At 45.5% G+C, this 27,772-nt stretch overlaps 1 protein-coding gene across 4 annotated transcripts in view; it reads right to left on the reverse strand.

The window, feature by feature from the left end:
• The window catches only part of LOC311111712 (zinc finger protein 609-like), an 88,426-nt gene that overhangs the window by 10,987 nt on the left and 49,667 nt on the right, over positions 1–27,772 (reverse strand). For all 4 annotated transcript variants that reach the window (XM_084154515.1, XM_084154516.1, XM_084154518.1 and 1 more), the window contains exons 3-4: positions 15,376–15,607; positions 1,717–1,804 (exon numbers count right to left, since the gene is read on the reverse strand). In XM_084154515.1, the coding sequence (XP_084010641.1) occupies positions 1,717–1,804; positions 15,376–15,607 (320 nt within the window). The remainder of the gene's footprint in view (positions 1–1,716; positions 1,805–15,375; positions 15,608–27,772) is intronic.

Genomic DNA, 27,772 nt, shown 5'->3' on the forward strand with positions numbered 1-27,772 from the left:
TTGACACTTATGGAATGCTTGTAATATACTTCAGTATACCATAGTAACAAATGACAAAAAATATCTAAAAACACTGAAGCAGCAAACTTTGTGAAGACCAATACTTGTGTCATTCTCAAAACTTTTCACCACGACTGTACAATGACATTCTAGACAATTCTGTGCTTCCAACTTTGTGGCAACAGTTTGGGGAAGGCCCTTTCCTGTTTCAGAATGACAATGCCCCTGTGCACAAAGCGAGGTCCATACAGAAATGGTTTGTCGAGATCGATGTGGAAGAATGGCCTGCACAGAGCCCTGACCTTAACCTCATCGAACACCTTTGGGATGAATTGGAACGTCGACTGCGAGCCAGACCTAATCGCCCTACATCAGTGCCCGACCTCACTAATGCTCGTGGCTGAATGGAAGCAAGTCCCCACAGCAATGTTCCAACATCTAGTGGCAAGCCTTCCCCGAATAGTGGAGGATGTTATAGTAGCAAAGAGTGGACCAACTCCATATTAATGCCCATACTTTTGGTCATGTAGTGTACCTGCCTGGCAAATAATAAGTGGCATAATTCCCATCCCTAAAATAGAGTTGGGCCCCATGTCTCTTTGATAATAATGTAATTATCCCAGCAGTGAAGGTTAACAGTCTGTGACAAAGACACCGGTGCCCGGGATGACTCATAACTTCCCCCCTCCAACCACTCCAAACTATTTCACCAGCAGCAGGGGATGAGAGTAAATCCGTAGGCCCACGGAGATGGAGGAATACAGACTCATTACTCATCGTGGAGCAGGAGAGAAGGCGGATTTGGTTTCCTGAAAGTTTGTTGAGCTGTTACTTTGCTGAGAGCCTTCAAATCAAACTGTCACAGTAAGCCCAGCTACAATGCAATTCTGAAAGCCAGTCTGTCGCAGGATAAAAGTGATAGAACACACTGTCATTCTCCCACGTCTCCTAGTACACAGTGAGACGTTTTGACTAAAGGTGGATGTGGCTGTGCAGAGCTTGAGTGGTATGGTCTTATCAAAAAATGTAAGCTAAACTCTCTGCGGTAGTTAAATGAGATGGGGATTCCAGGAATTAAAGAGCATGAGAAAATGAGCCAGTGCTGAGACAATGCTGCTGATAGGCGTTCTGGTCCCACCACGGCACTGGAGAATGTGATACAGTGTTGGGAAAAGCTATTAGCGCAATAATTGGATCCGGCAATCTGGCTTGGTGGACGATTCTATTTCTATCACGTCCTCTCGGGACGTCAGCAGTTTGCAGAACGTATCTCCGAGCCCAAGATAAAGACTACAGTGGATAGGCAAGCACTGCTGCCCCCCTAGAGACGGGAGGTGAGGACTAACATCCAACAGCTAGCGTGATATAGATGGCAGATGGGCAGATTCATATCGGAGGAAAGGTGAGAGACCAAGTGCTAGAAGGGTAAATGATTTGTTTTAAATTGAGTATCTGATGTTTGATGGCCCCTGGAAATGCTCATATTTAACATCAAACACTACTAAGTACAAGACTTATGGTACTGTGGAAAGATTATGGCCAGCGACCATTTTTCAATTACAATTCAGTATACGGAAGCCGTATGCCTAACGCCGATACCCGATTTCAAAATGTTCAGTTGAATCCAATGAATGTTTAAAGAGACAAAGTACCTAAAAATGTGAACAGTCTAGAATGAAAGTGGAGAGAACTAATAAATGGTGGCGATGTGCTTACCTGGGAGGTGCCCAATCGTGTCGAGTACAGTCCAACAGGGTGCCGACGTAGCTCTTGTTTCTCCAGGTCACATTCACCACCAGCATGCCTGTGGGAAAACAACACCAAAAAGTCTTCATTTTTCATTGACAAGAGTCACGAGACTCCTATACATCTGGACTAATGCTCTCACAACACCACCAAAGGGATAAGGCAGAAGAGAACGGTTGCTCCATCATTAAGAATGACCTCACGTTGTATTCTTCAACTCACCGGGGCCACTGCAACAGATCAGACAGGGGTTCCTGGGCATACTCTCAGAGCAGCCTCCCTATTATAATGTGTCAGTTCCCCCATTACTGCTGTCTATTATAATGGGTCAGTTCTCCATTACTGCTGTCTATTATAATGTGTCAGTTCCCCATTACTGCTGTCTATTATAATGTGTCAGTTCTCCATTACTGCTGTCTATTATAATGTGTCAGTTCTCCATTACTGCTGTCTATTATAATGTGTCAGTTCCCCATTACTGCTGTCTATTATAATGTGTCAGTTCTCCATTACTGCTGTCTATTATAATGTGTCAGTTCTCCATTACTGCTGTCTATTATAATGTGTCAGTTCTCCATTCCTGCTGTCTATTATAATGTGTCAGTTCTCCATTCCTGCTGTCTATTATAATGTGTCAGTTCTCCATTACTGCTGTCTATTATAATGTGTCAGTTCTCCATTACTGCTGTCTATTATAATGTGTCAGTTCTCCATTACTGCTGTCTATTATAATGGGTCAGTTCTCCATTACTGCTGTCTATTATAATGTGTCAGTTCCCCATTACTGCTGTCTATTATAATGTGTCAGTTCCCCATTACTGCTGTCTATTATAATGTGTCAGTTCTCCATTACTGCTGTCTATTATAATGTGTGTCAGTTCTCCATTACTGCTGTCTATTATAATGTGTCAGTTCCCCATTACTGATGTCTATTATAATGTGTCAGTTCTCCATTACTGCTGTCTATTATAATGTGTCAGTTCTCCATTACTGCTGTCTATTATAATGTGTGTCAGTTCTCCATTACTGCTGTCTATTATAATGTGTGTCAGTTCTCCATTACTGCTGTCTATTATAATGTGTGTCAGTTCTCCATTACTGCTGTCTATTATAATGTGTGTCAGTTCTCCATTACTGCTGTCTATTATAATGTGTCAGTTCTCCATTACTGATGTCTATTATAATGTGTCAGTTCTCCATTACTGCTGTCTATTATAATGTGTCAGTTCTCCATTACTGCTGTCTATTATAATGTGTCAGTTCTCCATTACTGCTGTCTATTATAATGTGTCAGTTCCCCATTACTGCTGTCTATTATAATGGGTCAGTTCTCCATTACTGCTGTCTATTATAATGGGTCAGTTCTCCATTACGGCTGTCTATTATAATGTGTCAGTTCCCCATTACTGCTGTCTATTATAATGTGTCAGTTCTCCATTACTGCTGTCTATTATAATGTGTGTCAGTTCTCCATTACTGCTGTCTATTATAATGTGTCAGTTCTCCATTACTGCTGTCTATTATAATGTGTCAGTTCTCCATTACCGCTGTCTATTATAATGTGTCAGTTCTCCATTACTGCTGTCTATTATAATGTGTCAGTTCTCCATTACTGCTGTCTATTATAATGTGTCAGTTCTCCATTACTGCTGTCTATTATAATGTGTCAGTTCCCCATTACTGCTGTCTATTATAATGGGTCAGTTCTCCATTACTGCTGTCTATTATAATGGGTCAGTTCTCCATTACGGCTGTCTATTATAATGTGTCAGTTCCCCATTACTGCTGTCTATTATAATGTGTGTCAGTTCTCCATTACTGCTGTCTATTATAATGTGTCAGTTCTCCATTACTGCTGTCTATTATAATGTGTCAGTTCTCCATTACTGCTGTCTATTATAATGTGTCAGTTCTCCATTACTGCGGTCTATTATAATGTGTCAGTTCTCCATTATTCGGTAGCACCGAGGGTTCCTTCTTATTTGTATGTAAAATGATTTGCTGTCCTCCATCTTAACTTTGCTACCAAGCAACATATGAGGCCTTTGCTTTAGTGATGGCTCTGTAGTTCATATTCAGCCTGCGGGTTTAACGATCCAGCCGAGCTTAATGATTCTGCTAGGAGCCCTTAGCGGAGTGCCAAAGCAAAGATATTGTTAAATGAATGTCTGATGTTCTGGGCATCAGCAGCCAGCGCCGCAAGAGAGAAGCTGGAACCCGATATAGGAATATCCTCCACTTTGCTGGTATGGGGCCGACTGTGGGGCCGACTGTGGGGCCGACTAGGGGGGCCGACTGTGGGGGCCGACTGTGGGGCCGAATAGGGGGCCGACTGTGGGGGCCGACTGTGGGGCCGAATAGGGGGCCGACTGTGGGGGCCGACTGTGGGGGCCGACTGTGGGGGCCGACTGTGGGGCCGAATAGGGGGCCGACTGTGGGGGCCGACTGTGGGGGCCGACTAGGGGGGCCGACTAGGGGGGCCGACTGTGGGGGCCGACTGTGGGGCCGAATAGGGGGCCGACTGTGGGGGCCGACTGTGGGGGCCGACTGTGGGGCCGAATAGGGGGCCGACTGTGGGGGCCGACTGTGGGGCCGAATAGGGGGTCGACTGTGGGGGCCGACTGGCGTTAAGTTGGCAGTATTCAGAACTACTAGAATTTCTAGGCATGCATGGCCAGGCTAGGAGATATATGACCTGGCATGTTAAATCCAAGTTTAGCTTGAGGTGAGATCATCCAATGGGATGACTGGCCTAGATCACACACAGTGGTGGAAATCACAGATCAGTTTGGAGGATAACAAGATACACCAACACTGATAGGTTAGGAAGTCTGCCTTACAGGTATAGGCTATACTTCCCTCCCTAACTTTGTTGCTCTTCTTCAATGACCAAGCATAAAAGAAAAACATGCAGTAACTGTTTAAGGCTGATCATAATATACGACACACAGACTGATCTAAAGCTGATGAGGATTTATGACAGGTGATAACTTGCAAGGAAAGTCATTCTTTTTCTCAGACAAATTCAATAATAAAAGCACCTACCAAAAAGCATAGGGTTGCAGACGAGAGCAAGTAGTCTCCCGGTTTAACAGCAGCCTAGATGTATTACCCCATACCCAGCCCAGCCCCGCCCGGTGACCTCAGCATGCCATCTCAGCACTGCAGTAGAAACTGGAGTCTGCAGTGAAGTAACTTGTCTAATAGCACAAGAATGCTGGCTGGCAGCTTCCATTCCTGCCCGTATTTTATTAGCTCAGGAAACCTCTCTTTCTCCCCCGCTCTGTCCCCCTCTCCCTTTCCTGTGTCGACCCCCGTCCCCTCCAGCTTCTCTTCCCCAGTTCAGGTGTTGTTTGTCTTTCTGCTGCAGGACTGCCTCTGTGAGTGTATAAGGCATTTATACACAAGTTTACAGGAAACTGGAAAGCATTGTGATGGCCGGGTCATTGAGTTGGGCCTCCCTCTCTCCCTCTCTCCCCTAATGCAAAATGATACTGCCAGCCAATCCTGGCTGAATAGGAAAAAGCAACTGAACAGCTATCTTACACAGCAACATCTATGTTGTATTTGGCATTTGGTCAGCTTTTAGCTCACTAAGTGAGTATGCGCTGTGCTCCAATATTGGCAGAATTTGTGTGCGCGTATTAAAATAAAAATATTGTCATTGAAATACTGAAATGTAAACTGTACAGCTAATCAGTTTAGGAGAGTGGTTTATTGTAGCCATGTCGCAATGCCAATATCAGCAAACAAAGACATCATACGACATAACAACTTAAGCTGATTATTTCAACAGTTAACAATGCAGTTACAAACTGACAAAAGCTGAAATCCAGAATGTTCTTGTAGCTTGATTATCTGTTTATTCACAGGGGTGATCTCTCTGTGTAGGCTCTGGACTTGTTTGCGCGTGATCTCTCTGTGTAGTCTCTGGACTTGTTTGCGCGTGATCTCTCTGTGTATTCTGTGGACTTGTTTGCGCGTGATCTCTCTGTGTAGTCTCTGGACCTGTTTGCACGTGATCTCTCTGTGTAGTCTCTGGACTTGTTTGCGGTAAAACGACCAGACGGGGTCAGTAAGAAAAACAAGGCCAACCTTTTGAAATGAGAGTTCAGTGGGGGAAGCAGGCAGAGATATCAGCGGTAGCACTTCCTCCACCCAATCTCCCACTTTCTCTCACTCCTCCCCCCACCATCTCCCCTTCCCTCCCTCCCCCCTTTCTATTAACCTCATTAGGGTCGCCTGAGCCAAGTGATTGAAATCAACATTAATGAGAACGATTGGCCTGTAATTTCACCTCTAATTTCCTCTCAGTTCCACTGAGCAACAAATGGCGCCCCTGTCCCTGAACCCTCCACCACTGGACTCCTTGGTTCCTGTATACTATTAATGAATAAGACCCTAATGGCAGAGAATATCAGTCAGGGGGTTGTTCCTGGCTGCATGGGTCAGCGGCTCCCAGGTCTCCACTGACGTGTTTCATTAGGTTACTGGGAGCTCCATATTCAGCTCCCCTGCAGCTGGTCAAGTCTGCAGGCCACAGGGCCTCGGCCGACCCCTGACCTCTCCTACTCAACACACCTCTAACCGCTTCTCAGCATTCTCCGACCGCGATTATGAAGGTTTAAAGCTAATAGAAGTCCTTTAGGTACCTCAGATTTCTCCTGCTCCACACATCTCAGTGGTTTTGGCCTTTTTCTCTGACCATTCCAATTAAAAAGGGGAAATCTGCAGTTGAAACAACAACAAAGTGGACACCCCGCCACTTGTTTTGCCCCTTTCAAGGTTCAGCTCTAATATGAGTTTGTTACAATCTCTTTAACTGCTACAAATGTAGCTAAGACAAATATGAAAGATCATGTCACTGAAATAAGAGAAGGTTGAAGACATTTGTCAATGTACATCATTCACCAACAGTTTTAATTAAAGTTTAGGTTGTTAAGAGAAAAGGTTGTGTAAAATTGCTTTAATAATCCTGCTAAAAGCCTTGAGCAAAAGCTCAAATCGTTCATATGCGCCGTTCAACCAGCTGAGGTAATTATCACGGTACACACACACAGCGAGTGACTGATGTAAACCTGGCTGCTAATAAGGTTTGGAAACCTCGACGTGTCCCTGTGGGGGTTGGCACTTTGCTCACACCAGCCATTTTGCTACGACAGACTGGTTCATCAAGGGACCGTGGAGACAAGAAAGTGAGAACTCAGAGAAAAAGGTTGTGTTAGAAATGCTGGTATGTAGTGAACACACATCAGTTAACTACAGGGGAATGATACAGGCATTGTACTAATAACTGAAGCTTGCATTAATGGTGTACAACAAAAAAAGCTAGCGAGAAAGATTAAATTCATGTGGCATTTGAAACACTTTTGATATGCGCAAGATGCATATCGAACACAGTAGCATTCAAATTACAATATGAGTCTCAATTTAAAGAACACACCAGTAGCTATATTTCTTGTAGTGTCAATGTCAGAAAGCCTACTAGTAACATTGACTTCCCACCAGCCACCACACATTCAAATCAGAGTGGAGGTTGAAATCAAAGGCTTGTGTCATCATGCATTGTATCACATCGGGTGATGAAGGGTTAATACACACACACACACACACACACACACACACACACACAGCGCCCAATAGAAATGTATGTAACACATGCTCAAACTATAACCTCAGCATCTGATTAACTTGCCGATTCAACATTTTCACCAGAAAAGCGAAGTCTGAAAAGGTCACATAATTCCATTCTTCCATGGTTTGAGTGATAACTGGGTTATTTGTATGCCTTTCACATGGTTATAATGTTGTTAGCAGAATGATGTTTTCCTCCTGAAAATGAGCTCCTGTCGGGTCTTATTGTGTGTCAGTCACGCTGTATGAATGTGCACTAAACATTCTGAAAGCAAGATGCATACAGGAGAGGAGAGGATAAATTGATAACATTTCCTGTTTGACATTTATATTGAATGTAAGTGATAGATGATTTCTGGAGCGGCACTGAACAAAGAAATTACTGATGTCTTGGCTAAATCTCAACGTTCATGTCCAAAACGTCCAATATGGGTTGAAGCCAGATCCATCTCTTTATGATACAGTTATTTTGGTGGGGAATCGAGTTTTTAAAAGGAACATTAGTCAAATGGTAGTTGTGGTGTGTAACATGGTATCTCTTAATGACTTCAGTGGTCAGGGGCCATTGGAGCTCCCTCTGGGCCCTCTATTGCTTTTACATCAAGGCTATTGGAGTGGGCTAGGGTCTATTGGAGTGGGCTAGGGTCTATTGGAGTGGGCTAGGGTCTATTGGAGTGGGCTAGGGTCTATTGGAGTGGGCTAGGGTCTATTGGAGTGGGTTAGGGTCTATTGGAGTGGGTTAGGGTCTATTGGAGTGGGTTAGGGTATATTGGAGTGGGCTAGGGTCTATTGGAGTGGGTTAGGGTCTATTGGAGTGGGTTAGGGTCTATTGGAGTGGGCTAGGGTCTATTGGAGTGGGCTAGGGTCTATTGGAGTGGGCTAGGGTCTATTGGAGTGGGCTAGGGTCTATTGGAGTGGGTTAGGGTCTATTGGAGTGGGCTAGGGTCTATTGGAGTGGGCTAGGGTCTATTGGAGTGGGTTAGGGTCTATTGGAGTGGGCTAGGGTCTATTGGAGTGGGCTAGGGTCTATTGGAGTGGGCTAGGGTCTATTGGAGTGGGCTAGGGTCTATTGGAGTGGGCTAGGGTCTATTGGAGTGGGCTAGGGTCTATTGGAGTGGGTTAGGGTCTATTGGAGTGGGCTAGGGTCTATTGGAGTGGGTTAAGGTCTATTGGAGTGGGCTAGGGTCTATTGGAGTGGGCTAGGGTCTATTGGAGTGGGTTAAGGTCTATTGGAGTGGGTTAGGGTCTATTGGAGTGGGCTAGGGTCTATTGGAGTGGGCTAGGGTCTATTGGAGTGGGTTAGGGTCTATTGGAGTGGGCTAGGGTCTATTGGAGTGGGCTAGGGTCTATTGGAGTGGGTTAAGGTCTATTGGAGTGGGTTAGGGTCTATTGGAGTGGGCTAGGGTCTATTGGAGTGGGTTAAGGTCTATTGGAGTGGGCTAGGGTCTATTGGAGTGGGCTAGGGTCTATTGGAGTGGGTTAAGGTCTATTGGAGTGGGTTAGGGTCTATTGGAGTGGGCTAGGGTCTATTGGAGTGGGCTAGGGTCTATTGGAGTGGGTTAGGGTCTATTGGAGTGGGCTAGGGTCTATTGGAGTGGGCTAGGGTCTATTGGAGTGGGTTAAGGTCTATTGGAGTGGGTTAGGGTCTATTGGAGTGGGCTAGGGTCTATTGGAGTGGGTTAGGGTCTATTGGAGTGGGCTAGGGTCTATTGGAGTGGGCTAGGGTCTATTGGAGTGGGCTAGGGTCTATTGGAGTGGGTTAGGGTCTATTGGAGTGGGTTAGGGTCTATTGGAGTGGGCTAGGGTCTATTGGAGTGGGTTAGGGTCTATTGGAGTGGGCTAGGGTCTATTGGAGTGGGTTAGGGTCTATTGGAGTGGGCTAGGGTCTATTGGAGTGGGTTAAGGTTAGGGTCTATTTGAGTGGGCTAAGGTTAGGGTCTATTGGAGTGGGCTAAGGTTAGGGTCTATTGGAGTGGGCTAGGGTCTATTGGAGTGGGCTAGGGTCTATTGGAGTGGGCTAGGGTCTATTGGAGTGGGCTAGGGTCTATTGGAGTGGGCTAGGGTCTATTGGAGTGGGTTAGGGTCTATTGGAGTGGGTTAGGGTCTATTGGAGTGGGTTAGGGTCTATTGGAGTGGGCTAGGGTCTATTGGAGTGGGTTAAGGTTAGGGTCTATTTGAGTGGGCTAAGGTTAGGGTCTATTGGAGTGGGCTAGGGTCTATTGGAGTGGGTTAAGGTCTATTGGAGTGGGCTAGGGTCTATTGGAGTGGGCTAGGGTCTATTGGAGTGGGCTAGGGTCTATTGGAGTGGGTTAGGGTCTATTGGAGTGGGTTAGGGTCTATTGGAGTGGGCTAGGGTCTATTGGAGTGGGTTAGGGTCTATTGGAGTGGGCTAGGGTCTATTGGAGTGGGCTAGGGTCTATTGGAGTGGGTTAAGGTCTATTGGAGTGGGTTAGGGTCTATTGGAGTGGGCTAGGGTCTATTGGAGTGGGTTAGGGTCTATTGGAGTGGGCTAGGGTCTATTGGAGTGGGCTAGGGTCTATTGGAGTGGGCTAGGGTCTATTGGAGTGGGTTAGGGTCTATTGGAGTGGGTTAGGGTCTATTGGAGTGGGCTAGGGTCTATTGGAGTGGGTTAGGGTCTATTGGAGTGGGCTAGGGTCTATTGGAGTGGGTTAGGGTCTATTGGAGTGGGCTAGGGTCTATTGGAGTGGGTTAAGGTTAGGGTCTATTTGAGTGGGCTAAGGTTAGGGTCTATTGGAGTGGGCTAAGGTTAGGGTCTATTGGAGTGGGCTAGGGTCTATTGGAGTGGGCTAGGGTCTATTGGAGTGGGCTAGGGTCTATTGGAGTGGGCTAGGGTCTATTGGAGTGGGCTAGGGTCTATTGGAGTGGGTTAGGGTCTATTGGAGTGGGTTAGGGTCTATTGGAGTGGGTTAGGGTCTATTGGAGTGGGCTAGGGTCTATTGGAGTGGGTTAAGGTTAGGGTCTATTTGAGTGGGCTAAGGTTAGGGTCTATTGGAGTGGGCTAAGGTTAGGGTCTATTGGAGTGGGCTAGGGTCTATTGGAGTGGGCTAGGGTCTATTGGAGTGGGTTAGGGTCTATTGGAGTGGGTTAGGGTCTATTGGAGTGGGTTAAGAGTAGGGTCTATTGGAGTGGGTTAAGGTTAGGGTCTATTGGAGTGGGTTAAGGTTAGGGTCTATTGGAGTGGGCTAGGGTCTATTGGAGTGGGCTAGGGTTAGGGTCTATTGGAGTGGGCTAGGGTCTATTGGAGTGGGTTAAGGTTAGGGTCTATTGGAGTGGGCTAAGGTTAGGGTCTATTGGAGTGGGTTAGGGTCTATTGGAGTGGGTTAAGGCTAGGGTCTATTGGAGTGGGTTAAGGTTAGGGTCTATTGGAGTGGGCTAAGGTTAGGGTCTATTGGAGTGGGCTAGGGTCTATTGGAGTGGGTTAGGGTCTATTGGAGTGGGCTAGGGTCTATTGGAGTGGGCTAGGGTCTATTGGAGTGGGTCAAGGTCTATTGGAGTGGGTCAAGGTCTATTGGAGTGGGATAGGGTCTATTGGAGTGGGTTAGGGTCTATTGGAGTGGGCTAGGGTCTATTGGAGTGGGTCAAGGTCTATTGGAGTGGGTCAAGGTCTATTGGAGTGGGTCAAGGTCTATTGGAGTGGGTCAAGGTCTATTGGAGTGGGTTAAGGTTAGGGTCTATTGGAGTGGGCTAAGGTTAGGGTCTATTGGAGTGGGCTAAGGTTAGGGTCTATTGGAGTGGGCTAGGGTCTATTGGAGTGGGCTAGGGTCTATTGGAGTGGGCTAGGGTCTATTGGAGTGGGCTAGGGTCTATTGGAGTGGGTCAAGGTCTATTGGAGTGGGTCAAGGTCTATTGGAGTGGGTTAGGGTCTATTGGAGTGGGTCAAGGTCTATTGGAGTGGGTCAAGGTCTATTGGAGTGGGCTAGGGTCTATTGGAGTGGGCTAGGGTTAGGGTCTATTGGAGTGGGTTAGGATCTATTGGAGTGGGTTAGGGTCTATTGGAGTGGGTTAGGGTCTATTGGAGTGGGTTAGGATCTATTGGAGTGGGTTAGGGTCTATTGGAGTGGGTTAGGGTCTATTGGAGTGGGTCAAGGTCTATTGGAGTGGGTCAAGGTCTATTGGAGTGGGTCAAGGTCTAATGGAGTGGGTCAAGGTCTATTGGAGTGGGTCAATGTCTATTGGAGTGGGTTAGGGTCTATTGGAGTGGGTCAAGGTCTATTGGAGTGGGCTAGGGTCTATTGGAGTGGGCTAGGGTCTATTGGAGTGGGCTAGGGTCTATTGGAGTGGGTTAGGGTCTATTGGAGTGGGTTAGGATCTATTGGAGTGGGTTAGGGTCTATTGGAGTGGGATAAGGTATATTGGAGTGGGATAAGGTCTATTGGAGTGGGTTAGGGTCTATTGGAGTGGGTTAAGGTATATTGGAGTGGGTTAGGGTCTATTGGAGTGTATGGAAGAATGCAGTTGTCAGCCAGAAAGAATGGGCCTGCCCTTTAGCCAGCATGGAATTTCAATTCCAAATGGGTCTTGTGTGGTGAGCTGCAAACAGCACCAGGGAAATTGGCCACTTCGACTATTGGACAAAGCCCATTGATATGAAGGGAAGACTACAGAAGGGAGGGGGGGAGGGAGGGAGAAAGCGAAGGCTCAATTGAACATCCATTTAATTTTTCCTTTCTTCCTGACATGTTAAAACAAGAGCTCTTTCGTGTTTCATTTTTTCCTACCCTTCTTTTTCCTCTCTGGCCAGTGTAGACCGCTACGGGCCTCTTGTCAACGTTCTCTCCGGTACGTCAAGGGCATAGCACTGAGCAAGCTCAAGGAGAGCAAGGCTCCTTTGTAAAAACATTTTCAACAAAGCCTTTGACAGGTGGCGGTGTTCAAAAGAGCAAGAGAGCACGTCCGGCAGTGAGCTACAGAACCGACCGCTCCTTTCATGAAAATAAAAGTCAGCGCTGCTTAAAAGACTTCTCCAAATGTTTAGACAGTAATATCAGTTTCCGTAGCGACCTTTCTGCTCCGACGCCAAATAACTAACTACGGCGGCTAAAACTGACAGTCTTAATCCTCCAATTATGTAAAAGTATAAATAATCCACAAAACATGTTTCCCAAACAGCCTGTATTATTGATCTATTAAGGCAGAGTGCCTGTGGGACCGCTAGGGGAATAGCCTGCTGTGTGTGGAGAGGGAAAGAGAGCGGTTGACAGGGGTAACACAGCTTTGGCGGGGGCTGCAGCGTTGGCTGGGAATCAGCTATGTTCCCTGGCCCTCGGAGCGTGAGGCTTTCTGGGCCGCGCTTCAAGAGCAATAAACTTCCCTACGATTTTCAGAGCTGACATTTTGGAGGTATCGGCGGCGTGCGAGGCCTGGGCGGGTTGGCTCGCTGCACTGCCGCGGAGACACTAGCCTGTCACCATATCCACGCTGAGGGATTTGTGTCAGAGCTCAGCCTTAAAATACCATTCCTGCTCCTCCCCTGGTCTTCATTTCCCACACTGCAAGCCGTCTGACTCAAACACCTCTCCCTCTCTCATTTCTCCTCTCTCATGTTAAGGGTTGAATGAGTCAGAGAGGGTGGAGACCGTACCAGCACCTTGACACGGGTGAAAAGCTCATTGGCTCACATACGGATGCATAACTTCTCTTTAAAGGTCGCCATTTGGATGTCAAATCTATCTATCTTGGTTGTTACCTTTAAGCGCAAATTATGTTGGATAAATCATTCATGCCGAGACTAGACATAATATCCGAAGCCTGGAGAAAAAGGTGAATCCGGCAGGGCATGTCCTTTCGGGACTAGCTTCTTTTATTTACCTCAACCACCATTCCTTTCTCCGGTGCTCTTTTATTCCGGCGAGGTGCAGACGTTTAACTGGAGTCTGTTGTTCATTGACTCCCACAAGGGCAAAAGGCAGAGGTGAAAATGCAGCTGTTGTGCATCGTGCTAAACCGGCTCCATACTCGCCACATTGCACGCCTGAGCAGCTCCATGTGAGAGTTGCCATGCAGGAGGCAGAACTGCTTAACATCACGGCTAATCACAGTGTTCTCCGATTGGCTCTGGGGCTCTGCTTACTCATTTGGTTCCCATGTGTTAGGCTGTCTGTTTTTAAGTCTCTTTCGGGGGAGGAGAAGGGGAACACTGGCTAATATGGAGCCTTGAAAAGGAACTCTCAGTAACTGGGCTTCTCCAATTAAACCCTAGCCAGTAGGTTGTTGTATGAGTTCAACCGTGGATACAACTTGCATAGGAGTATCTTCAACACGTAAGGAAAATGATGCTATTATAAGAGAATTTGTTCTCTTACCCGACTAAATAAAGGTTTAAAGGAAATGTCATAATCACAAATAAAGGTAGAGATGTGTTACAAGCTATGGGGAGGTGTTTTAAAGTGCTTTTATCTATAATGATATTTCTCTACCAGAATACTTGTTTGTTCCACTGCCCACCCACACAGGGTGACACTGAGATATAGATCTGTCCACTTCAGAGAGACAAAACACTGGCTTCAAAGCGAGGGGATATGCACTCCGGCAACCCCAATGTTTCTCCAGCACCGGGGACCGTAACAACAGTCTACACCTGCAGAACAGAGTGCTTCTCCTCCCAATCCCCCCTCCCACCTCCCCCCTGAGCCCAGCAGAGTGGAATCAGATGAAAACACTGGGGTCTATCAACTAACCCCCAAACAGCACCTGGGGAGAGAAAAAGACCCGAGGGCGGAGGGGGCGTTCTCTCTCTCCAAAGGAGACAGAACCAAAGAGCACACATAGTAGGTGCTGGCTGGCTGGCTGGCTGGCTGGCTTGCAGCCACGGTCATGTCACTAACAGATGTAGTAGCCTTGTCTGGAGCCGCCTCCCCCATCCTCCCACCAATCTCCCTGACCCGGCAGTCGCTTTCTCTTCCCTTGCTGGGAGACAGTCAGGGGGCAGCTGGCTATGTGCTCTCCTAGAGGCTGGAGCCGCCATGGAGGACTCGGATGAATAAGACACAGTTGCCCACGGCTGGAGCGAGAAGCAAAACAGAAATAAACACTTAAAGAGGCTGGAGCCGCGGTGCACTGGGAATGTTGATGAGGCGGCAGCCTTTATATTCAGTGGCTCGGAGCGGGCGCTTAAAGGACTGTGGCTGTGTGGCCGATTTGTACCCTGCATGCCTACCGAGTGATTAAAAAATGCACCGCTTTGAAGATTAGGTGTTTGCATTATTTTTGCATGTGTGACAGAAGATTAGGGGAAGTTATTCAGACCCTGTGACCTGGATCTGCTAGAGACACACATTTAAAATGGATTGAATGCATAGCATGTGTGTGATCAAAGGAGTAGCGTTTCACTTGGACCTACGTTGTGGGAGAGTTGCCAATGACCTACTACCCATCAGGCAGGGTTGAAAAGAAGTCTGGCTTTATGTTGCCAGGGGTTTTGTTGGATATTAACAAACTGCACTCCTGGGAAAAATAAGTCAATAAAGGCCATCTAGGAACTGGCCATCTTTTTATCCAGGAAGATTCCATCTGCCTGCCAAGTGCCAACTGCTGTTATAATTGGCCGAATTGTGTAACATGGAGAGTACGAGGACAAATCCTTATAAAGTTAGGCTAAAGTGTGATTTAAAGCAGCTTCAACAGTCATGGTTTGAGTCAGGAGACCTTCAATAGGTCAGCCTTTGCAGCATGACATGAAACTTTAGGCAAATTCCTGACAAAACTAGTGTGACTATAATAACAACAGAACTTGAACTTTGACCTTAGCGAAAGGCTTGAATGAGCCAATGTTAGAGATGATGCACTTGTGCGTCTTTACCCGTGGGCAAAGTAAAAAGGTCTGAATTGCTTTCTATTATTTTCAAGACCCAGACTAAATGCGTTGAGGCCCAGTACACAACACTGCTGTTTTGTCTGTTCAAAAGGAACACCAGTGGAACAACAATTGGAACAACAATTGTCGGGCTCTGCAGTGGCTAACGTTAGCCTACTCACCGTCTTCGGTCTCTTGCCACACAATGCCCTCCAGGTTGACGCTGGTCCCGGGCTCGCAGGGCCCAAGGCACTCGGGCTCCGTGGCCAGGGCCGCGTCCGATGTGTTGGACGCCACCGAGCGCGTACGCACCATGATCTGCTCGCACGGGGACGCGATGTTGTCGCTGTTGTTGCCCGCGGCGGCCAGGAGGTGGAGGGGGGGAGGGGCCGGCGTGGAGACGGGAGATTCCATCTGCAAGAGAGAACGGGGAAGACAAGAGACACGTAACTTAAAAAGCGCTGAATACACCAGCAGACACTGTACGGGAGGGGATGCCACAAAGACAGGAAGTGCATCTGAACACACGGGAGATATCCAGGCATGCCAGCAGGCCCTTGATGTAAACTGATGCCTTGATTAGTCAAAGGGTGGTGGTTGTGTGGACTTGGCCCTTCTCTCTCCTTCTTTCCTCCCTGCTCCACCACCATGATTAGCGGGCAGGAAGGCATTGAACTGCTTCAATCCCAACCACTGGAGGTCAGAGAAGGAGAGAGAGCGAGAGAGACTGGTCTCCCTCTCGTCTCTCCCTCTCGCCACACAGATCTCTGACACCACATCCTCTCATGGACTGATCGTCACTAATTCAGCCAGATCTCTGACACCACATCCTCTCATGGACTGATCATCACTAATTCAGCCAGATCTCTGACACCACATCCTCTCATGGACTGATCATCACTAATTCAGCCAGATCTCTGACACCACATCCTCTCATGGACTGATCATCACTAATTCAGCCAGATCTCTGACACCACATCCTCTCATGGACTGATCATCACTAATTCAGCCAGATCTGACACCACATCCTCTCATGGACTGATCATCACTAATTCAGCCAGATCTCTGACACCACATCCTTTCATGGACCGATCACTAATTCTCTCAATGAAGGACTTGGTTGTGGTGAAGGAACAGGCGGCAAGGGACAGTAATTGATTCCACAGGCTTCGAGGCACTATGACGTTACAGGAGAAAAGGAGGCAAGTGTGTGCGCTCAACGAATCAGAGAGCGAGCGAGCGAGCGAGCGAGAGAGAGAGAGAGAGCTACAGTGCGAGAGAGCCTGGCTGATTTAAGCTCCATGGTGACACTGAGCTTAGCACTCATTAATTCAAGGCAGTCAACATTAGAGTGCTTCAAATCATTAGCTCTGAGCTGCGTGAGGAACAGGCCACAGCCAAACACTGTGCATTAATTGGGCATAAACCCCTCCCTGCTCCAAAAATATGTTGCAAATGCAGGATCCAATTAGACTTGAGTAAATAACAATTGACACACAGCTTAATAGGCCTATTGACCACATGAATAATGTTTAAATACAACATTCTGCTAAATCTGCCTGCCACTCCTGGGCATTTCCATCAAAAAGAACACATAAGCATCAACATGTGAAGTTCATAGGAGCATATCAAATTGGGTGTCAAATGAAAGCTAAGAGTCTATATTTTGGGGAAATGAAGGCATAGATACATTTTTCAACCTTTTTCCATCTTAAAAATTAGGCAGAAGTAAAGGCTTTGATTTCTGGATAAACAGATGGAAAAGGGTTTTTAGAAAACATACCAGAAAAAGTTGTAAAAAAGTATCAGAAATACATCAAAACACATTAACGTTAACGTAAAGCCTCCTGCCAACTAATATCAACACATATTTCGTTTGAGAAATTGTTTACTTTCTGTAAGTTTAAGAAATATGGCTTTCCGCCTTGTAATTCCATTACCAAAAACCCATAAGATATTTTCTCATTTCTCTCCCTCATGAGGGAGGATAATGAAAGTTCACTGAAGTAACAAGTAATGGTAGACCTCCCAATTAGTTAGTGATTTTACTGATATACATTTGATTTATAAATGATTAAAACTCTTAATTCTGTTACCAAATCGGTAACAGAATTACCAAAAAAATCTGTACCAGAATTACTGCAACTGAATTGGCTACAATGGGAACTCAAAATGGTCACACAGTTGGGTCACCTGCTACTGTCCCGCCTTCCACTGGCATACTGTTATGTTCAGCTCATAATGGTTTTCTTTGTCTTTCTGTTGTCTGGTGGTCAAACCAAGAGTATTCAAACAGTTCTCTCTCCTTCTCCCTCCACTTAATGTCACCTCTCCCAGCTCTTACAGACACCTACCCATGAGCCTCCTCCCTTTCCATGAACTGAAACCAGCATCCTCACCCACTGAGCACCGACCGACACCGGACGTCCACGGATGTTGAAAAGTAGTAGAAATTTCGTCAGCCCACCCTGGCCTTGATGTTAACGTCCACAGACGGACCGGACTGGACCAAATCTGAACTTATCATAGATGTATGTTTCACAAGTTTGGATAGCACAGTACAATGAGTAGAGCACAGTAGAGTACAGTACAACAGTACAGTAGAGTATAGTACAGTACAGTATATTGTACTGTACAGAACTCTACTACTCTGTATTGTACTGTACAGAACTCCAGTCTACTATTCTGTATTGTACTGTACAGAACTCCACTCTACTATTCTGTATTGTATTGTACTGTACTCTACTGTGCAGTGATGTCCAAACTTGTAAAACATGGAGAATAACATTCATTTCCATAATTATGTAAATCCACTTCACTTACTGTAGTTCAATAACCAAAATAGATTTTTTTCAAACTCAAGGTGCAATGTCATAGCTGACAACCCATTCTTTCTGCAGACACCTTTGAATCTTAATCCGGAGCAGATATTAGAGTTTTTGGAAAACATGTTCGCATAATAACCTGGGGGAGATTTTCCCGTAATTTAGTTATCAGAGTTTGCATCTGCACAGTTCTTCCACTGAATTTGTTTGTGTACATTTTACTGTGTAAATTGTTAACAGTAATCCTTGTGCATAGAGTTGTATAGTTTGTTAAACTTTGAAATCAATGGTTTTTGTTTTGCATACATTTTAATGTTTAAAAAAATTACTGAATCAAAGCGTAATTCCGTTACCGTGGAATTGCCCTACTAATAAGACATGAACCAATATGAAGAGAAGGCATTCCATCTGATATTGAAAGTGTGACAGAATGTAGCCTGAACAGTGTGACAGAATGTAGCCTGAACAGTGTGACAGAATGTAGCCTGAACAGTGTGACAGAATGTAGCCTGAACAGTGTGACAGAATGTAGCCTGAACAGTGTGACTGAATGTAGCCTGAACAGTGTGACTGAATGTAGACTGAATACTCAAAACACCATCAATTACAGTTTTATCTGTATTTGTGGGGAGACGATATCTGTTCACCTCCTGTACTGTAAAAAATATGAATCTTTCCAAATTGCTTTTGAAATACGCTCGAAAGGCCATTTCCCCCTACTAGCCTCCGAAAGGTCTTTGTTGACTCCCTGGGAGAGACGAGCGAGCAAATCAATGTGGCGGCGAGCTGCGGTGAGAGGGGCCTAATGACATCGTAATCACTCTGTGTCAGTTTATGATGCATGACGTGGCCAAGCTGTGGCTGCAGTGTGTTGAGTGAATGGGACAGGACAGGTAATCAGCCTGCTGTCAACCTGCTCTGTTCCTGGGCTTTATGGAGACACAGTGAGCCCACAGACAAGCCTACAACAAAGAACCCCTCTCCTCAAAGTGAAAGCCATGTAAAGAGAGACGCTAACAGAACCGAGCACAGCTCTTCTAACGCACTTTGCTTCTCAAACCATGTTTCCAGACACGCGTTTTCTACACTGCAGTCCTCTCACCGCTCATTCTTGATTTCTAGTTCGGCTAGATGGAAAGTAAATCAAAACAAAACAAGCAGGCTACAACAGAGGGTTAAAACAAACTACCCTGGAGAAAATCAGCCGCTCTTCCTCCATCATATTTCATTTGTAAATTGGAGGCAAGTATGATCACAAGTCGGACTGTGACTTATTTTACAGCCTCCTTTAGATCCCTGGGAAACTAATGAGGCCGTCGTGGTGGCATGGAAACAACATTAGCAACAACAGTATGACGATGACAGGTTAAGTGTCCAGGAAGTGTTGAATTAAAGGGATTCCCCAGATGGCAACCAATAAGCCTCAGTAGGAGAGGCCTTTTGTTCACCACAAGTCTCAGAGAGCTCCTTTAAGACACTGGGAGCTGAGGCCTCAGCAGAGTCGGTTGTTGGTGTCTCAGGCTGTTGGAGTGTAATCATGATATACTGTACATGTCTAAGAAATTCTAGTGGGATTTTAATACTGGTGAAGGTTTTGGAGTACATTTTCTCATGTTCACAGTGGATTAACCTAGCCAATCTCTGAACTGAAGAGTTTAAAGGTCACTGAAGCCATTAACATCCTCTGTACTTTGAGCATAGTACAGTAGTAGTGTTCACTTAGGCACAGGGCAGAGTGGTGAACAGAACAGACAAGCACATTTTGCATTATTGCTTGTTCCACTCAAGTTCAAGGCAAATGTTAAGTGATCCTCTATGAGAGCAGAGAGGCAGAAGGGGATCAACAATGAAAGCATGGTTGGTTCCTGGTCCTTGGGTGGTTGTTTCCTTGTGCGTGTGGGTGTTGAGAGGATGGAACAGTTGGGTTCGTCACCAACATGAGGATCTCTGAGGGTGATATAATGATTTAGATACTCTTGAATGCTCTTACTGTCTGAATGATACGGGACTGTGAAATTCTATTCACCATGCCTGTCCAAGAACATGAAGTACCATGATAAATTACCTGATACATTTAGTACCATGATAAATTACCTGATACATTTAGACTACTTTCATTGATAAGTTGCTTCATGTATTGAATGACTAAGGAGAATTAAATGGGAAGGACGTCCTCCTGAACCAGAGGCACAGGGAAAATGACTTTAGCTCCCTAATTCTAGGTTCCCTCCGCGCAAAACAACAAACACTTTCATTCCGTGGCAGGCAGTACGCACACAGTCAAGTGCTTGTCCATTCTGGGGTTCCAAAAGCCGCATGCTGAGGAAACGACAAAACTGATAGATTAAACAAGCCTCTGCCTCAACACTCAGCCAACGCTGAATTGCGTAGCTTTACCCTCTCACAGGATTTACAGTCTGGTTTATAAAAACTCCCCCAAACCACAATGTTTGAGAGGTTTCTGCAGTGTCACGCAAGCCTTCCCTTCAAAAACAGCACCCTGCCAATTCCTTGAGAAAGCCACAGCGGCTAAGAAAGATGTTTAGCTGAGGGAAAGGATTTTGAATGGATTGGGGAGTGATGTGGAGCATACCAAGTTGCTGACAGAATGACTTCATGTATTAAATTGAGAGGAAAATCTTTGCATGGATTTTCAGTTCATCATCTCACAGTAATTTCCCGACTGGGGATGCTGCTGAACTTTTTGCCGGACATAAACCTTGGCTTCATTTTGTTTATTGGAATTGGGATTTAGAAACTGAGCGCATGGCTCGGGCAAGGATTACAAGGGGATTACTCTGTAGTGTCATATCAAGACACCTGTCTGGGTTGCTCCACCCTTCCTATAGGCAGAAACTCAAAACAGGAAGTACCTATGCTAAGGTCTATTCAAGCTGGTCTGACCAATCGGAATCCATGCTTCAAGACTGTTTTGATCACGCGGACTGGGACATGCTGCGGGTTGCATCTGAGAATAACATTGACGTATACACTGAGACGGTGACTGAGTTCATCAGGAAGTGTATAGGGGATGTTGTTCCCACTGTGACGATTAAAACCTATCCAAACAAAAAAACGTGCAAAACAAAGCGTGAACCACCGCATTTAACCATGGCAAGGTGACTGGGAATATGATCGAATACAAAACAGTCCAGCTATGCCCTCCGTAAAGCAATCAAATACATCAGTACAGAGACAAAGTGGAGTCGCATTTTAACGGCTCAGACACAAGATGTATGTGGCAGGGACTCCAGAGAATCACAGATTATAAAGGGAAAACCAGCCACGTCGCAGACACCGACGTCTTGCTCCCGGACAAGCTAAACACCTTCTTCGCACGCTTAGAGGATAACACAGTGCCGCCGTCACGGGCCACTCCGAGGACTGTGAGCTCTCGTTCACAGTGGCCGATGTGAGTAAGACATTAAAGCGTTTATTACAGTCGCAAGGCTGCCGGCCCAGACAGCATCCCTAGCTGCGTCCTCAGAGCATGCGTAGACCAGCTGGCTGGAGTGTTTACGGACCTATTCAATCACTCCCTATCCCAGACTGCTGTCCTCACTTGCTTCAAGATGTTCAACATTGTTCCTGTACCCAAGAAAGCGAAGGTAACTGAATGACTACTGCCCCGTAGCACTCACTTCTGTCATCATGAAGTGCATTGAGAGGCTAGTTAAGGATCATATCACCTCTACCTTACCGACACCCGCAGGACTCTCCAGAGGGTGGTGCGGTCAGCCCAACGCATCACCGGGAGCACACTGCCTGCCCTTCAGGACATCTACAGCACCTGGTGTCACAGGAAGGCCAAGAAGATCATCAAGGACCTCAGCCACCCAAGCCACAGCCTGTTCACCCCGCTATCATCCAGAAGGTCAGTACAGGTACATCAAAGCTGGGACCGAGAGACTGAAAAACAGCTTCTATCAAGGCCATCAGACTGTGAAATATCCATCACTAGCCGGCCCCCACCCAGTACCCTGCCCAGAACTTAGTCACTGTCACTAGCCGGCTACCACCTGGTTACTCATCCCTGCATCTTAGAGTCTGCTGCCCTATAGACATGGAACACTGGTCACTGTAATAATGTTTACATACGGTTCTACCCATTTCTTATGTACAGTGCATTTGGAAAGTATACAGACCCCTTGACGCTTTTCACATTTTGTTACGTTACAGCCTTATTCTAAAATAAAAAATAAAAAAATTCCCCTCTTCAATCTACACACAATACCCCATAATGTCAAAGCAAAAACAGGTTTGGATTTTTTGTGGAAAAAAACAAAAAAATAACATTACATAAGTATTCAGACCCTTTACTCAGTACTTTGGCAGCGATTACAGCCTCAAGTCTTCATGGGTATGACGCTACAAGCTTGGTACACCTGTATTTGGGGAGTTCCTCCCATTCATCTCTGCATATCCTCTCAAGCTCTGTCAGGTTGGATGGGGAGCATCACTGCACAGCTTTTTTCAGGTATCTCCTGAGATATTTGATTGGGTTAAAGTCTGGAGCAGGTTTTCATCAAGGATCTCTGTACTTTGCTCCATTAATCTTTCCCTCGATCCTGACTAGTCTCCCAGTTTCTGCCGCTGAAAAACATCCCCAAAGCATGATGCCGCCACCACCATGCTTCACCGTAGGGATGGTGCCAGGGTTTCTCCAGACGTGACCCTTGGCATTCAGGCCAAAGAGTTCAATCTTGGTTTCTTCAGACCAGAGAAGCTTGTTTCTCATGGTCTGAGAGTCTTTAGGTGCCTTTTGGCAAACTCCAAGCGGGCTGTCATGTGCCTTTTACTGAAGAGTGGCTTCTGTCTGGTCACGCTACCATAAAGGCCTGATTGGTGGAGTGCTGCAGAGATGGTTGTCCTTCTGGAAGATTATCCCATCTCCACAGAGGAACTTTGGAGCTCTGTCAGAGTGACCATCGGGTTCTTGGTCACCTCCATGACCAAGGCCCTTCTCCCCCGATTGCTCAGTATGGCCGGGCAGCCAGCTCTAGGAAGAGTCTTGGTGGTTGCAAACTTCCATTTAAGAATGATGGAGACCACTGTGTTCTTGGGGACTTTCAATACTGCATACATTTTTTGGTACTGTTCCCCAGATCTGTACCTCGACACAATCTTGTCTCGGAGCTCTACGGACAATTCCTTTGGCCTCATGGCTTGGTTTTTGCTCTGACATGCACTGTCAACTGTGGGACCTTATATAGACAGGTGTGTCCCTTTCCAAATCATGTCCAATCAATGGAATTTACCACAGGTAGATTCCAAATCAAGTTGATCAATGGAATGATCAATGGAAACAGGATGCACGTGAGCTCAATTTTGAGTCTCATAGCAAAGGGTCTGAATACTTTTGTAAATAAGGTATGTTTTTTCATTTTTAATACATTTGCAAAAATTTCTAAAAACCTGTTTTTGTTTTGTCATTATGGGCTATTGTGTGTAGATTGATGAGGAACATTTTTAATTTACTCCATTTTAGAATAAGGCTGAAACGTAACAAAATGTGGAAAAGGGGGTCTGAATACTTGCACTGTATATACTGTATTCTAGTCAAGGCCATCCTATTCAACTGTTGCGGTTCATATACTATTCTATCCACGTATTCTTCCGATATACTATATATTCTATCAACATACTGTCCTTAATGTCTATACATCCCATCACACATATACAGTACATACACTACCAGTCAAAAGTTTGGACACACCTACTCATTCAAGGGTTTTTCTTTATTTTTACAGTTTTTTACATTTTAGAATAATAGTGAAGACATCAAAACTATGAAATAACACATGAAATCATGTAGTAACCAAAAAAGTGTTAAACAAATCCAAATATATTTTATATTTAAGATTCTTCAAATAGCCACCCTTTGCCTTGATGACAGCTTTGCAAACTCTTGGCATTCTCTCAACCAGCTTCACCTGGAATGCTTTTCCAACAGTCTTGAAGGAGTTCCCACATATGCTGAGCACTTGTTGGCTGCTTTTCCTTCACTCTGCGGTCCGACTCATCCCAATTGGGTTGAGGTCGGGGGATTGTGGAGGTCAGCTCATCTGATGCAGCACTCCATCACTCTCCTTCTTGGTAAAGGAGTCCCCTGTAGCTCAGTTGGTAGAGCATGGCGCTTGCAATGCCAGGGTTGTGGGATTGTTTCCCACGGGGGGCCAGTATGAAAATGTATGCACTCACTAAGTCGCTCTAGATAAGAGCGTCTTCTAAATGACTAAAATGTAAATGTAAAATAGCCCTTAGACAGCCTGGCGGTGTGTTGGGTCATTGTCCTGTTGAAAAACAAATGATAGTCCCACTAAGCCCAAACCAGATGGGATGGCATATCGCTGCAGAGTGCTGTGGTAACCATGCTGGTTAAGTGTGCCTTGAATTCTGAATAAATCACTGACAGTGTCACCAGCAAAGCACCCCCACACCATAACACCACCTCCTCCATGCTTTACGGTGGGAACTACACATGCGGAGATCATCCGTTCACCCACACCGCGTCTCACAAAGTCACGGCAGTTGAACCAAAAATCTCTAATTTGGACTCGAGACGAAATAACACATTTCCACCGGTCTAATTGCTCGTGTTACTTGGCCCAAGCAGGTCTCTTTTTCTTATTGGTGTCCTTTAGTAGTGGTTTCTTTGCAGCAATTCAACCATGAAGGCCTGATTCACACAGTCTCCTCTGAAGAGTGTTGAGATGTTGAGCTGTGTCTGTGACTTGAACTCTGAAGCATTTATTTGGGCTGCAATTTATGAGGCTGGTAACTAATGAACTTATCCTCTGCAGCGGAGGTAACTCTGGGTCTTCCATTCCTGTTGCAGTCCTCATGAGAGCCAGTTTCATCATAGCGCTTGATGGTTTTTGCAACTGCACTTGAAGAAACTTTTAAAGTTATTGAAATGTTCCGTATTGACTGACCTTCATGTCTTAAAGTAATGATGGACTGTCGTTTCTCTTTGCTTATTTGAGCTGTTCTTGCCATAATATGGACTTGGTCTTTTACTAAATAGGGCTATCTTCTGTATACCCCCCCCCCACCTTGTCACAACTCAGTATGAAAATGTATGCACTCACTAACTGTAAGTCGTTCTGGATAAGAGCGTCTGCTAAATGACTAAAATGTAAAATGTAACAACACAACTGATTGGCTCAATCGCATTAAGGAGGAAAGAAATTCCACAAATTAACTTTTAAGAAGGCACACCTGTTAATTGAAATGCATTCCAGGTGACTACCTCATGAAGCTGGTTGAGAGAATGCTAAGAGTGTGCAAAGCTGTCATCAAGGCAAAGGGTGGCTACTTTGAAGATTCTCAAATACAAAATATATTTTGATTTGTTTAACACTTTTTTGGTTACTACATGATTCCATATGTGTTACTTCATAGTTTTGATGTCTTCACTATTATTCTACAATGTAAAAAAGTCAAAATAAAGAAAAACCCTTGAATGAGTAGGTGTGTCCAAACTTTTGACTCGTAGTGTACATACATACTCCGGACTGCGACATTGCTCATCCTAATATTTATATATTTCTAAATTACATTATTTTACTTTTAGATGTGTGTATTGTTAGATATTACTGCACTGTTGGAGCTAGGCACACCAGCATGTCGCTACACCCACAATAACATCTGCTAGACATGTGTACGCGACCAATAAAATGTGATTTGATACTGTCGTGTCATATCAACACACCTGTCTGGGTTGTTACGCTGTAGTGTCACATCAACACCTGTCTGGGTTGTTACGCTGTAGTGTCATATCAACACCTGTCTGGGTTGTTACGCTGTAGTGTCATATCAACACCTGTCTGGGTTGTTCCGCTTCAGTGTCACATCAACACCTGTCTGGGTTGTTACGCTGTAGTGTCATATCAACGCCTGTCTGGGTTGTTACGTTGTAGTGTCATATCAACACCTGTCTGGGTTGTTACGCTGTAGTGTCATATCAACACCTGTCTGGGTTGTTACGCTGTAGTGTCATATCAACGCCTGTCTGGGTTGTTACGTTGTAGTGTCATATCAACACCTGTCTGGGTTGTTACGCTGTAGTGTCATATCAACACCTGTCTGGGTTGTTACGTTGTAGTGTCATATCAACACATGTCTGGGTTGTTATGCTTCAGTGTCATATCAACACCTGTCTGGGTTGTTCTGCTTCAGTGTCATATCAACACCTGTCTGGGTTGTTACGCTGTAGTGTCATATCAACACCTGTCTGGGTTGTTCCGCTTCAGTGTCATATCAACACCTGTCTGGGTTGTTACGTTGTAGTGTCATATCAACACCTGTCTGGGTTGTTACGCTTCAGTGTCATATCAACACCTGTCTGGGTTGTTACGTTGTAGTGTCATATCAACACCTGTCTGGGTTGTTACGCTGTAGTGTCACATCAACACCTGTCTGGGTTGTTACTCTGTAGTGTCATATCAACACCTGTCTGGGTTGTTCCGCTTCAGTGTCACATCAACACCTGTCTGGGTTGTTACTCTGTAGTGTCATATCAACACCTGTCTGGGTTGTTACACTGTAGTGTCATATCAACACCTGTCTGGGTTGTTACACTGTAGTGTCATATCAACACCTGTCTGGGTTGTTACGCTGTAGTGTCATATCAACACCTGTCTGGGTTGTTACGCTGTAGTGTCATATCAACACCTGTCTGGGTTGTTACGTTGTAGTGTCATATCAACACCTGTCTGGGTTGTTCCGCTTCAGTGTCATATCAACACCTGTCTGGGTTGTTACGCTTCAGTGTCATATCAACGCCTGTCTGGGTTGTTACGGTGTAGTGTCATATCAACACCTGTCTGGGTTGTTACGCTGTAGTGTCATATCAACACCTGTCTGGGTTGTTACGCTGTAGTGTCATATCAACACCTGTCTGGGTTGTTACGTTGTAGTGTCATATCAACACCTGTCTGGGTTGTTACGCTGTAGTGTCATATCAACACCTGTCTGGGTTGTTACTCTGTAGTGTCATATCAACACCTGTCTGGGTTGTTACGCTGTAGTGTCATATCAACACCTGTCTGGGTTGTTACGCTTCAGTGTCACATCAACACCTGTCTGGGTTGTTACTCTGTAGTGTCATATCAACACCTGTCTGGGTTGTTACGCTGTAGTGTCATATCAACACCTGTCTGGGTTGTTACGCTGTAGTGTCATATCAACACCTGTCTGGGTTGTTACGTTGTAGTGTCATATCAACACCTGTCTGGGTTGTTACGCTGTAGTGTCATATCAACACCTGTCTGGGTTGTTACGCTGTAGTGTCATATCAACACCTGTCTGGGTTGTTACGCTGTAGTGTCATATCAACACCTGTCTGGGTTGTTACGCTGTAGTGTCATATCAATGCCTGTCTGGGTTGTTACGTTGTAGTGTCATATCAACACCTGTCTGGGTTGTTACGCTTCAGTGTCACATCAACACCTGTCTGGGTTGTTACTCTGTAGTGTCATATCAACGCCTGTCTGGGTTGTTACGTTGTAGTGTCATATCAACACCTGTCTGGGTTGTTACGTTGTAGTGTCATATCAACACCTGTCTGGGTTGTACTCGTTTATTAACGCATCCACACTACCTTAAAATATCTGTTATGTCTGGACCAAACAGTCAAGTGTTCCATCAAATAGGCTACTACTAAACCTGAATCAGTTATGTTAAGGCTGCTACTGGACCCACATAGACCATCCATAATGTGCTCATAAAAAGCAGCCGAATGATGTTGACT

Source organism: Coregonus lavaretus (assembly GCF_964263955.1).
Source record: "Coregonus lavaretus genome assembly, chromosome: 37".
In the NCBI taxonomy this organism is placed as follows: domain Eukaryota; kingdom Metazoa; phylum Chordata; class Actinopteri; order Salmoniformes; family Salmonidae; genus Coregonus; species Coregonus lavaretus.